The 13,481-nt window shown below is 39.2% G+C and overlaps 1 protein-coding gene across 1 annotated transcript; it reads right to left on the bottom strand.

Moving 5' to 3' along the window:
- Positions 1-2,943: 2,943 nt before the first annotated feature.
- On the bottom strand, positions 2,944-11,104 carry VSX1 (visual system homeobox 1). Its single transcript, XM_003339722.4, has 5 exons — positions 10,565-11,104; positions 7,554-7,632; positions 6,654-6,777; positions 5,524-5,704; positions 2,944-4,148 (listed from the first exon to the last, which is right to left on the bottom strand). The coding sequence occupies exons 1-5, from the start codon at positions 11,010-11,012 to the stop codon at positions 3,934-3,936; spliced, it is 1,047 nt and encodes a 348-aa protein (XP_003339770.1). The 5' UTR covers positions 11,013-11,104; the 3' UTR covers positions 2,944-3,933.
- Positions 11,105-13,481: the final 2,377 nt, after the last annotated feature.

Here is a 13,481-nt window from a genome sequence, read left to right as displayed (position 1 = left end):
GTGGACAGCTCCAGAATAGTACCTGTCTTTTATCCTGACATTGTTGTTCTTGTTTTTCAGTCATGTCCAACTTGGGGTTTTCTTGGCAAGAATACTGAAGTAGCTTGCTATTTTTTTCTCTAGCTCATTTTACAAATGAGGAAAACTGAGGCAAACAAGTTCATACTGGAAGTATCTGAAGCCTATGTGAACTAGTTGTTATTTAATAAATACTTGTTGACTGACTGACCATCCATTGGGTTTGTTAAAGATGGAGTTCTTATTCAGACACCAATTGGATAACTGTCATCTAAGGTCCCTTCTAATTCTGGGATTCTGTCATAGATTAAACCTTCAAAATGTATCCCTAGTGACTTCATCAGTATTTTTTAGTCCTTCACCTATGTGAGATCACACAAGCACTGAGGATGTTGACCTCATCCATAGGCTTTGGTCAACCAGCTTTAAGTCATGAAGATAATATTGCTCAGGGGTACCAAAATGCTTAGTGGTTTAAAGCTATCTATAATGCTATGGTTAAAAGACGGGATGACAAGAAAAAACAAAATCCAAATATTTGCCCCTTGTGGTGATCATTAGAAAACACTTCCTTGGTGTGACCAAATTGTCACTATTCACAGTACAAATCATTCCCATGTCTTCAAAAAGGCCAAGAGTTACATCAAGGAATCTCTATCAGCTGTAGAACATATAATTATCAGTGTATTGATTCATTCAACATTTTTAAAACACCTATGCGCAAAGCTTGCTGGGTGGCACTGGAAATTACAATTAAAATGATGTGCCCATCTCTTAAAGAGCTTACAGTGGTGGAAGAGAAGATGACATGAAAGTAGAATGTGATAAAGACAAAGGGACTCTGCTCAGACAAAGAACTCCAAAAATATTTGAAAAGAAAAAATACTTTCAGCTTGGAGCATTAGGGAAAGAGGAGGTGGCAGCAGAGAAGAGCTTTGAAGGACATCATCAAAAAAAAGAATCCCAGTTTAATTTGTTTGAAGAGGATTGCAAAAAGGCCTTTGCTGGTAGAAAGAGCTTTGAATTTGGATCAGGGAGGCCATGTTTGAATTTCAGTGTTGCTAATTATTGATGCCGAGTTCTTACATAAAATTGTCTCTTCCATTAGAATATAAATTTATCATTAGGAGGAGCTGCAGCATTCTTTGTATTTGTATTCCTAGTAGCCTGCATAAAGTAAGCACTTAATATTTTTAGATAGATGACCTGTGAGAGTGATTTCAGGCAAATCATTGAACTTCTCTGGACTTCAGTTTCCTCAATTTTAAAATGAAAGAACTACCTTCCAGCTCTCAACCTTATTAAGTTTCCCATGCCTTGTCTATGAGATCTTAGTGATTTAGGAAGTGTTTCTCAGATGAAACTTTCACCCCATTAAAATGTTTAAAGTTAAAATCAACTATAGAATTCTTCTATCCAAAACAAGATGGCTCAGACAGAATGAGCCCAATTCTCCAACCACATAGTGGGAAAAGTCCTCATCCATCTACCTTGAGATTCTGCCTTAAGGATGAGTGAGACCCATCCCCTACCAATAGACACTAGCTGTGATTCTTCCTTTCAAAAGAAATGGAGACAAGGAGCAAACTGGAAAGGGAGAGGTTATCCCTCTTCCTCCCAGAAAATTCTCCATCCTCCCAAGTCATACTAAAAAGAGATTTCTCTTGAGATTCATTCAATCAATTCAATTAACACATGTTTGTTTATTAAACACCTGCTGCATACCAAGCACAGTGTTACCTATACAAGTCACTATCTTTGATATAAAAGTGCTTTTACAATCTAAAAAAAGAAATTGGGCATATGGGAGAGAAATCTGGTTCAAATCCATTACTCAGTAGCTATGAAACTATAAGCAATATTATCATTAATACTTAGCTATAAAATTGAAATAATATATTGCCTAAGGCAGTTAGCTGGTAGCCCAATGGCTAGAGTGCTGGGCCTGGAGTCAGAAAGACCTGAGTTCAAATCCAGCCTCAGACACCTACTAGCTATGTGACCCAGGGTAAGTTGGTTAACTTCTGTTTACCTCAGTTTCCTCAATTGTAAAATGGGGAAAACAAGAGGACTTACTTCATAAGTCATTGTGAGGATCAAATGAGATATTTGTTTTTTAAAAAAAACACAGCGCAGTCCTTGGCACAGAGTAGGAACTAGATCACTGCTTGTTCCCTTTCCCCTACTCTCACCTCACAGAAAAGCACTTTATACACCTAAAACCTCTATAGAAATACTAGCTATTACCAGATTCCAGAATAAATTCCAGTAAAAGATGCTGAGAGTGTCATACAAACTACTATAAAGAATTCAGAGATGGAGATATTTATTCTAGCTCAGATAATCAGAGGAAGCTTTATAGAAGTAGCATATAAGATATGCTGGGGAAATGTTATAATAGGTATTTTAGTCAATTTTAAAATAACTAATTTTAATAATATCTTATAATTATTTAAATATGTGTTAATTTATAATTAAAAGGTATGATTAAATGAGTTTTTAATAAATTAAATAATTTAATTTTTAATAATTAAAAATCATTTTTTGAATAACCAAAAATAGGTAGGATTTCAATAGTCAGAGATCATAGGATTATAGATTTTGAGCTGGAAGGGAATATAAAAGTCATCTAGTCTAGTGCTTTCATTTTGCAAATGAGGAAATCATCTCAGAGGGATTTAAGTGATCTACCCAATGTCACTCACATAGCAAAGTCAGGATTCAAACTCAGATCCCTTGATTCTAAATTCACTGTCCTCTCCTCTACCACTTTATGTAAGCTATAGACACACAGCCTTCTTTATTGAATAAGGCAGCATGGAGACAGAGATAACGTATTCAATCCACTTGAATAGCTGCATTAAAAAGCAAAATTACACAAAACATTTATTTATGTGTATATAATAAATAAATGACATACAAAATACAGGAAAGGGAAACATTCAGAAAATCCAAATAACTAAAGTGCTTTTAAACATAAAATATAAAAAGACCAAGAATAGGTCTGATTTTATAACACTGCTTTACAGATATTGAATCATTTTTAAATATTTCCTATGCCATTTCACAACATAGTCTACTTTCAGGAGACAAAGGAGATGGAGGAGATGGCTTTATTTATACAAACTTGTAATTGTCTGAATTCCATTATGCCAAATCCCATTCAGAAGTTTAGAAGATTATTGTATATCAGCAAGGAAATAAAAATGTGGTTCAAAACCGCATTCATAGTGAAAGTATCCTGTAGTTCATAAGGCTGTGTTGATTTTGTCTTCATTTAACTGCCTATGCTTCTTCATAGATACAGAATTGTGGAGGGGGGCAGCTGGGTGGCTCAGTGGATTGAGAGCCAGACCCAGGGACTGGTTCAAATTTGGCCTCAGACACTCCCTAGCTGTGTCACCCTGGGCAAGTCACTTAATCCCCATTGCCTAGCCCATACCATTCTTCTGCCCTGATTCCAAGATGGAAGGTAAAGGTTTAAAAAAAAAAAAAAGAAGATACAGAATGGATATTTTGTGCCAAACTTCCTGGTATACACTAGTTCTTTAATGACCAATCAAAATCTTCCTCCATTTTAATCAACTCAAGTGCTTTTGCTGAACTCTTTCCATTCTAAAAGTAAATGGAAGTTTTTCTAAATTACTCATTTGTCCTTATAAAACAGCAGCTTTGAAGCTTAGAAAGTTTTATTGTCCTATCTGATCCTGACTCCATAAATAGAAAGAAACACTTCATCATGGGCAAGTTTTATCATTTGAAGAATTCTAATGCTAGATATGAACATATGCCTTGGGGAAGTCTACTGGACGTTATTTTTCCACTTGAGGTTCCCTCATTCTTCATTTCCATTGTCCATTGCCTTTCTTACTGATGCAAGGACCTTTACTAACATGATCCTGGGGCCCAAGACCCTCAGTGTGCTTTCTTTTTCTCCTGTCTCGCTGTCCTGGAGAGATCAATAGCAGTATCTTCTGAGCTATCCATGAGGTTGATTTTTCCAGAGCTCTGCTGGGACTCTTCTCGATTTGATTTCAAGTCTTCTTCTGGGTGATCATAACTCCAATCTTCTGATACCTTTCCTTCACCTCCTGGTTTCTTTGTCACATCCATGGATTTTTTGTGCATTCCTTAGAAAAAGAATAGTGTTAGAACTAGGAAGGATCTTAAAAATCATCCAGTATAAATAGTTCACTTTATGGGAGGAAACTGAGGCCCAAATATTTTAAAAGTCAGTAATGTTATCATTTTTACCAACATCATACTTTTTAATGAATAAAATTATGCTACTTAATAAGGCAGGAACAAGCATTATCAGAACTGGCTTTGATTGACTATTTGGCATAATTTAGGAGGTATTAGAATGGCTTCTTTGCCTCTAAAAAATAGTTCCTCCAAAGTCTGAAATTCTACCATCAGAGATTTATTTCATTGTACTCTTTCATCTCCCATTTCCTTAGTTCAAGAGCCTTATTTTATTTCTCTGCCCCTAGGGCTTTCCTCCCTGATAAGGTGATTGCTAAAAAATGTTTGATAAAGAAAAAAATGTTAGCCTTCCCAGGGGATCCTTTACATTTCATTGAGAAATTTTTGAAGTTCAAAAAGTAATGAAAATTCAGACTGATGATGGTTTAAAGCTGAAAAAACCTGAGACAATTTCGTCCAAGGCCCTCTTTTTTTAAGGTGAAGGAGCCAAGACCAGAAAGGTGAAGCGATTTTTCTAAAGTCATCATTGATACTGGACTATATATTAGATGTCCTGACTATACAAGAAGACATTTAATTCTTAAATTTGTAAAGTATTCAATTGTCATTTTATTTTAATTTAGTATACTTATTGATTTTTCCTTTTACATAGATGCATATCATCACCAATCATGCACAATGAGAAGATCTAGATTTTCCCAAAGACAAGAGATGATTATTCACTTTCCAAGATGCTTTGCCATAAAACTCCTTTAAACAGTAAACTTCTTTCAGTGCACTTAAAATGATTTGGTTTTATAAATTCAATTTGCCTCCATCTATCATATAAAATATAAAGCTCTTTTTAAGTCTGAAAAATAAATCATTAAGTTTACAACACAAATTAGCATCATATACAATTAAAGGGAAGAAATGAAAATCATTCAAGGCAAAAGAAATCCTTATAATTAAACATTTTTAAAGCTACAGGGAGCATATTGCAATACCTTAGATAAATTATTCTATCTTTTGACTGTCTCTTTATCTATAAAATAAGTGAATTGGATTAGATGTTCTCTAAAATGGCTTCTAGTTCTAGAATTCTAGGACCAGAATTATCTTATTAATAAGAAACTTTGATTAAATTCAGCGAATAGTTCCTTCATTCTTCACTCTCAATCCAACTGGCATTTTATAAATGCATGTAATTTGCAGGTCACTATGTTAGGCACTCATACATAATTTTTGTCTTGTAAATCATACCTAAATTTTTTGTTTCAGTAACATCAGCTATTCTATGTGTAACAAGTTCTTTCTTACCAAGTAACCATGGAGCGCAGGAACCCACTAGCCCACTCTTGGCAGAGTTGATGATTGATTCAGGGAGTGGTATCGAATGTCTCACCATGGCACCATAGAGACCATACTCTGCCATGACACTGCTTCTGCCCCAACATTTTTCCCTCTTCCTCCACTTGGCTCTTCTATTTTGAAACCAGACCTAGTTTGGAATTGGAAAAAACAAATAAAACATTCCAAGAAGGAGACAAAAGGATGAAAGTTCATGAAAATGAACTGACAGTCATTTTAAATGGATATGGAGTTCTTCTTGAAGCAGGATTATAGAGAACGAGATTTTAATTAAAGTGATTGGGGCAGTTAGGTGGCTCTGTGAAGAGCCAGGCCTGGGGATAGAAAGTCCTAGGTCCAAATCTGGACTCGGATGTTTTCTCATTGTGGGATCCCAGACAAATCACTTAGTCCCCTTTACCTAACCCTTACTGCTCTTCTGTCTTGGAACCAATACTTAGTATCTATTCTAAGACTAAAGGAAAAGGATTTTATATTTTTTTAAATTGAAGTAGACTCAATAACTAAAGCACTTTTCAGAAGAGATAGAGAGAGTTCATTTTCAAAATAATAAATCTGTCTGAAGTGAGTGCAAATCATTAATTCCCCAGAATTTATGTACATCCTCAGCAAAAAAGAAAAAAAAAGGTTAACATAAAATATATTTTTCTAGTATGTTAACATTTTTTAAATATTTTTTTTTCAGTTTGGTTTTATTGTTCTTGGTGTGGAAGATTTTCTTGGGAAAGGAAATGTAGAAGTCCCATATAATTTGACTGTTGCTAATAACAAAATTTTAATTGAGAATTCCAAAGGAGCATCTCACAGAAAGCAATAATTACAAGCTCTGGTATGAGTACTCCATTGATCAGATAAAGGCACCCTCAACTGTGTTCAAACTTGAAGGATTACAATAGTAAGAACTCCAAAATATCACTTATAAAGGAAAAAAGATCAGTATCTGGCATTAAATTATACCTATGTGTGTTTATATCTATATTTAGAACATGTTAGAAAGCTAATATGAGTTCTGTTTATGTACAAATTTAAGGAGTCTTTGGTGTATTTTATCTGAAAAGGGAGGACATAAGCTCAAATACCTGTATTCTGTCTTCTGGAAGTTCAGTTTTTAGAGCTAACATTTCCCTGGCATACACATCTGGATAATGTGCCTCATTGAAAGCCTTTTCCAATTCTTCCAGTTGGTGAGCAGTGAAAACTGTCCTAAAGGGAACACAATATGGGTATGTAGGTATGAGAAAAAGCTTAGCTCTTCTACCTTTGTTGTATTCTTTTCTCCTTCCCCCTTAACTATTCCCAACTTCCATTAAAAAGAAAGTAGGGGGCAGCTGCATAGCTCAGTGGATTGAGAGCCAGGCCTAGAAACAGGAGTCCTAGGTTCAAATCTGACCTCAGATACTTCCCAGCTGTGTGACCTTGAGCAAGTCACTTGACCCCCATTGCCTAGCCCTTACCACTCTTCTGCCTTGGAGCCAATATAAAGCATTGATTCCAAAACTGAAGGTAAGGGTTTATATATTAAAAAAAAAAAAAAGCAAGTAATTCATCCTCCTATCCATCAGTCCCCCTCCACTCCTGCTTTAAATCTTTTCTTGAGTTAGACAAGATTTCTTTAAAAAAAAAAAAAGATTTCTTTAAAATTCTAGAGGTCTCATTCTTAAGTTTTCTCCCACAACTTCCATTCTATTATTCCAGAGATCTTGAGTAAGATAACAAAAAAATCACCCCCTTGAGACTTTCCCCTAAAAATATCACAAAAGACGGTTCATGCCTTCTGAACCAGATATCATTCCTATTATCCTCCTATGAGTTGTTTTAATTCTTTTCAAAATAATTCTTATGTCCTTCCCATTGTAAAAATGTGAACTATTTGCACTCAACCCAGGCCCTGGCTATGACTACGAGTAACTACAATAGTAAGAACTCCAAGAGGCCATTTAATAAAGAAAAAGAGAATAGCGTCTAGTATTAAATTTTACCTATGTCGCCGCTTTTTCCTCTTAATATGTGATGTGGATGTCTTCAGTTCACTTTTGTCTTCAGATAGACTGTCTTCATCTATTACCATTTGGAGAAAATAGAAAAGATATATGCTTTAAATTGGAAATTATTGTTCATATTGACAGGTATACATTTTGATCGTGTATATTTAGATTATTAACTAGGTGAAAGAACTGGGTATATGTAATATATCATTTACACATATCTATCCACAGGTTTTATATCTTTATATAGCAGAGACATAGATAGCTATTTATAGACACAGAATATGTGTCTATAGAAGGCCCCAGATTCCAGATAGTTCTCCCAAAGGAAGTGGGGGGGTTGAGCTAGTTTGGCTATCCTGGATCATTGTAAAGCAATAAAAATTCAACTTGTTCTATAAGAAGCAATAACTAGAGTTGGCCTATTATTGAGTGGTCTCAGGGCAAGAACATGGAGGAAACCACTTCATCCTGAAATCTCAGTCCCCCATACTTCACACCTGGGATTGCTCCACCATCCAGCATGAATGGCAGGATCCTGATCCCTTTACTGGCCCCATGCCTAATGTCCCCATCACTGTAGCACTGCTCTTTTCGTGCCCCTGACTTTCTCCTCCTATCTCCCAACTGGGTGTAGGTATGTCTTTCTGGGTATGAATTGCCTCTAATCCTGGAATAGCAGTACTACTTGTTGAAAAAAAAATTGTAGTATTCCCCACAAGGGTATCATTTGATAATAACAATAGTTTTCATATAGTTCTTTATAATTTGTAAAACACTTTATAAATATCTCATTTTTATAACCTTATTTCATTCAAAAGCCCTATTAAGTATATGTTGTTATTATACCCATTTTTTAGATTTAAAGCCAAGGCAGGCAGCAGATAGATGACTTGCCCAGGGATACACAGAAAGTAAAGTAACCAAGACTGAATTTGAAATCAGGTCTTCAGAGCTATCCACTGTACCAACCACCCTACCACCCTGTTATCTGAATATCAACTTGAAGGTGAGCAAGGAAAGAAAGCAGAGGCAACCAGACAGTATGATAGTAGAAAGAACACTAGATTCAGAGTCAGAAAACCTAGTATAGTAGGGTAAAAAGAGCATGAGTTTCAGTCACAGGACCTTGAAGGTTATTGAAACCAACCTGTGTTTGGGGAAGAACCCCAATTATATTATACCCAAGTGGCCACTTCGCCTTTGCTTGTGAAATTCCATCAAGAGAATCAGAGAACCTGAGCTCAAATCCTTGTTCTGCTCCTTCTGTACTCCCTCTGTACAAATCATCTTCCCTCTTTAGACTTCAGGCTCCCCAACTATAAAATAAAAGGTTTCAACTAGATGTTCCCTTCTAGCTCTAAATCCTATGAAGAAAAAGTTTCCTCATTCCTACCCTATACCCAGCTAGTATGAATTTTTATTCCAGGCCTCTTCTTTTATCTAAGTGAGAAAACAATAAGGTCAGTGAAATTTTCTGTCATCTTAGCAAATAAACCTTACATATAAAAAGATCTACAGAAGAAATATTCCACTGTACATCTGTCCTGAGGAGATGCTGAGGCCTTGTAAAGTGAGCTTTTAGATTCTCTTAAAAGCACCAGTAGAAGGGCGAAAGAAAGTTCAAGACCGAAGGGAGAGCAAGGACAGTCAGGGATGAAATAGATGGACTAGGGAAAGGCATCAAAGGAAAGTGAGACCAGGAAGTAAGTAAAGACAAAATCCTACCATGGCCACCACTGTTATTTTTAAAATTCCTTTGGGACATATAAATTCATCAGTGTAAAAATCCCCTCCACTAATACAAAGCAGATACTCTATGCAGTCATAGATAGCTGACTTGGGCATAGAAGGGTTACATGGATGACTTGCAGCTAATATGTGCCAGGGGCAGAACTTGAACTTGGTTCTTCTTGATTCCAGGGCTGATCTACTATCATGGACTAGAAGAATGAACTCAAAGGATTAGGGAATGATTGTAATGGAAGGGCTGCCAAATGTAAGAAGAAGCAATCCTCAGTGAAACTAAGGGATTTATCAGAAGTTCCAGTGTAATTAAGCAAGCAGCTGTGTTAATAGCAAGAGGACAAGGAATGTCAGGGCTTCTTCCCCTTCTTGGCTCTCAAAAGTCAGGACTTTGAAAGGAGAGAGTAGTTGTGAGCAGCCAACAGTCAGAAAAGAGGAGAAGGAGATCTCCCTACCCTGGTAGTCCCAAGTTGCCCAGCTCACAAACCCACTCACTTCCCTAACTGAATAGCATTAGCTTCCCCATGTCTGATTTCCTAGTTGGGGGAACCAGCCTTGCTCACAAAAAACAGCATCAGAGTTCTGTGCTGGCCTAAATCGAGGATTTCTGGACTTGGAGACTGAAGTTAAAATAAGAAACAGCTAACATGTGCGTTTCTCTGCTGGGGCTTGATCTCAGACTCCTAAGGGAGTAGAGAGGGAAAGTTCAAGAATGCATTTGAGCCTCCATGAGGGGCTCTAGCCCAAAGGGGGAAACCAATTAAACTCTAGGCAAGATTGAGAGAAAAGAAAGAACATGGCAGGATCACTGGCAAAACTGGAGGAGGAAAAGCAGAGCCTAAGGAAGGAGAGAAGCGGCTGCAGAAAAATAGTCTCTGGTTTAGATCCAAGCTTCTTTTTCTCATAATGGAGGTTAAGTGACTTGCCCAAGGTCACATAAAGAAGCAACCAGGTTCAGCACATTAGTCCTCTGACTACAAATACAGAGTTCCTTCCACTGCAACAACAGTGGTCATTTTCCCTCTCCTACTAGATACAGTACCTTTTCCTTACATCTGGAGAGAAAAGAAACGCGGAAATTTGCATTTAAAAAACGAACTAGGGAAGATAAATCTTTCATCTCAAAGTGAGGAAAGTGAAGAGGTGGGGGTACAATAGTAGAAACTGTTATGGACGAGTTTCATTTGTTTTTCTTTAACCCTTTAGACCCTAAACTGGAAGAAATTAATGCTGGGGGAGGGGGGGCATGCACAAGTTACCCGAAACGCTTTCCTTGGGCTTCTCAGAGCCCAGCAGGTATCTCTGGTGATGCTCGTGATGTTGGTGATGGGGGTCTGGTCCCCGGGGCTGCAAGAAGGGGATGTCGGTAAGCAGTAGGCAGGGAGTCCCACCAGCCGGGGGTTGCTGAGCTGCAAAGCCACAGAAGAAACCCAGACCTAAGGGCAAGGAGCTCCCGGGCAGAGAGGTCCCCCCGACTCCAGCTCCAGTCCCAGGACCTGGCCCCAATCCAGCCCCAGAAGGGGGCTGGCATCCGGAGCCAGCCCCGGGACCACTGGGAGGCTGCAACTCTGCCTCCAAGCCCAGCAAATCATTGATGGCGAAGCCTTTGGTTCGTAGACTGAAGGAAGTCTTTTCATGCCCTGGGCCAATGGGCACCGATGCCTTGCCCTTGGTTTTGCCATCTGAACTCGCATCTCGGCCAGTCATGCCTTCGCCCTTCCCTCTGGGGCTTGTCTGTTTTGGGTGGCTTCTGCAGGAACCGGAGTATAGATGAAAGAAGAGCAAAGCCTGTCCAGAGCTTTTTATCTGGGTCCGGGGGGCCAGTGAAGCAGGGCAGTGGGTGGGGAAGGCGCTTGGGCTCCAATCAGCTCGGGGAAGGGTCCTGTCGCCTTAGGGGCGTCCCGTGCTTTCAATTCCAGAAGATTAATTACTCCCAATTTCCCTACAATCTGATAATGCACCTTCCCTTCCCTAGCTCAACTCCCAGCTGCTTCCCCCCTCAGCTCACAACTACTACCTCCCTTCTGAAAGTCCCATCCCCCTTTCTCAGGATCACTTTTTCCTTACTTTCCTCCTCCTTCCCCTTGCACGTCCCCCTGCACAGCTGTCATCTCCTTTCTGGTCCCTTCAATCTGTCCTGGCCAAGCTCACCCCTCCTCCAACACGCACTTCAGGCGTAGGGGCGGGAAGTGGGGTAGAGAGGTAAAGATTTCACTTAATTTTTCCTCTTCGAAAGAGCAAACCTCTTCAGTTCTACAAGCAGTTTGATATCCACCCCCTCCTCTCCCTGGGACCAATACACCTTCCCTTCTCTCCTAAGACCTCAATATTAATCCTCTGAGTTTTAGAGGACCTCAATGCCAAGCCTTTGGTCAAGCTCTTCTAATCAGGAACCGTTAAAGCCAGATTTACAAGGCGCTCTCTCTCTGCTGCCCCCGCCTAAAAAATCCCCCAAAATATCCCTAGCTGTTTCCGCCGAGATGTTCATCTCTCTGTCTCCCCAAGGGGAGGAGGTGGTGGGTGGGTTTCTCTCTTTAAGTACTCGCTCCCGAAGCGAAGCTGGGGCTTGCCGCTTTCTACGACACTGAGATTTGGTCTCACTTCAGTTAGCTGGGTCCTTTACATGCAGTCTTTTCTTCCCCAGACCCGAGAAACTAACGCATGGGGAAGTAGAGTAGGACCGGGTTGAAGTTACGAATGGGGAACCTGTGAGTGTCTCACTCTATCCCAGCCCCTACACCCGCAGGCTCTCTAAGGCTAAACTCCAACATCTCACGTCTTCTTTTTTTGAAGAGTACCACATTGGTGCCTGCATTTTCACTGACCTTTCGGAAACCTCCTGGGTAGAGGTTTTGGGAGAGAGAAAAATTCGAAAACCTCAAACTTCTAAAAAAAAAATTGCTACATGTTGGTATGAGCACATGTGCCACAAAACAAGATTTTCAAATAAAATTCATCATTATCTTCTCTAGTATTTGCAATCCTCTAATTGGTCTTTGCAAATCTCTCCACACGGCTGCCAAAAGTTTAGTTCTGACCATGTCATCAGGCCACCATCCATTCCCCCATTCAAAAAATCCAGTGATTTCGTATTACCTTTTGACTGGAAAAGAAACAAACTTCTATTAGGCATTTAGACCTTATTATAACCTAGTCCTTAGAAGTCTTACACGTTTCTCTCCATTTCTCCTCAATCATGCTGGAGAGCTTGCCATTCCTCACATAAGTATTTCTCTCTTCCATCTCAATCTCCATCACTGTCTCTATCTCTGTCTCTCTCTCTGGGTGTATCTCTGTCCCTCTGTCTCTCTCTCTCTCTGTCTCTCTCTGTCTCTCTCTGTCTCTCTCTGTCTCTCTCTCTCTCTCTGTCTCTCTCTCTGTCTCTCTCTCTCTCTCTCTCTCTCTCTCTCTCTCTCTCTCTCTCAAAGCTTAAAAAAGAACTGAACCAAAATAAAAGAAATGGAATTTTATCTAAGAAAATGTGGACAAGTTCAAGTTTATTTCCTCCATCTCATTTCACTGAAACCCTATCTACTCTCCACTCCATCTCACTTCCCCAACATGAAGCATCTTGTAGGTGCTCCCACCCTCAGGTCTGCAACCAAAGAGAGGAGAGAATGTGTTGTGTAACCCTATCCTTGTCCAAAAGGAACTCTCCTCGGATTCAGTCCATCAGATCCCAGCTCTTGCACCTGGATTGAAATTCCCTGCTTCATCTGTTTATGCAAACGATTTACAAACAGCTTACATCGACTACTTTAAAGTAGATCTCTCTTCCCACCCACCCCCACCTCCCACCCCCCTTTTTTGGTACTTTTCTGCTAAACATGCAGATTAAACAAGGGCCTTCTGATAAAGATAATTACAAGAGGACTACGTATTAACTTTACATTATTAAAGAAAGACCCAAATCTCCCTTTGCAAGCTGTTCCTGGGATTAGAAAAACAATAACTTTCATTTGGGATAATTGTAATTTGAATTGCTTGGGTTTAGGGTTGGCTTTTGACGATTACGTTTGGCCTGAAAGAGAGGCCGGAATTTCTTTTGAGGAGCTTTTCATCTCAGTGTTCAGGTGTTAGGGATGCAGGCAGGTCCCGGCCATCAGTTCTTAGGGGAATGTCAGGAGCCTAATTATTTGATTTTTCGCACCCAAATTTTGGGTCACTTTAGTCAGC

Source organism: Monodelphis domestica, chromosome 1, assembly GCF_027887165.1.
Source record: "Monodelphis domestica isolate mMonDom1 chromosome 1, mMonDom1.pri, whole genome shotgun sequence".
NCBI lineage: Eukaryota > Metazoa > Chordata > Mammalia > Didelphimorphia > Didelphidae > Monodelphis > Monodelphis domestica.
This window is presented reverse-complemented; position numbering and strand designations above follow the sequence as displayed.

Excerpts from the sequence above, each read along its gene's own strand:
- VSX1 (XM_003339722.4), bottom strand. The coding sequence starts at position 11,012 with ATGACTGGCCGAGATGCGAGTTCAGATGGCAAAACCAAGGGCAAGGCA. Across the intron at positions 5,705-6,653 it reads TTCCAGAAGACAGAATACAG|GTCTGGTTTCAAAATAGAAG; the intron begins GTATTTGAGCTT and ends ATTCCAAACTAG. Across the intron at positions 4,149-5,523 it reads CTGCGCTCCATGGTTACTTG|GAATGCACAAAAAATCCATG; the intron begins GTAAGAAAGAAC and ends TCTTTTTCTAAG.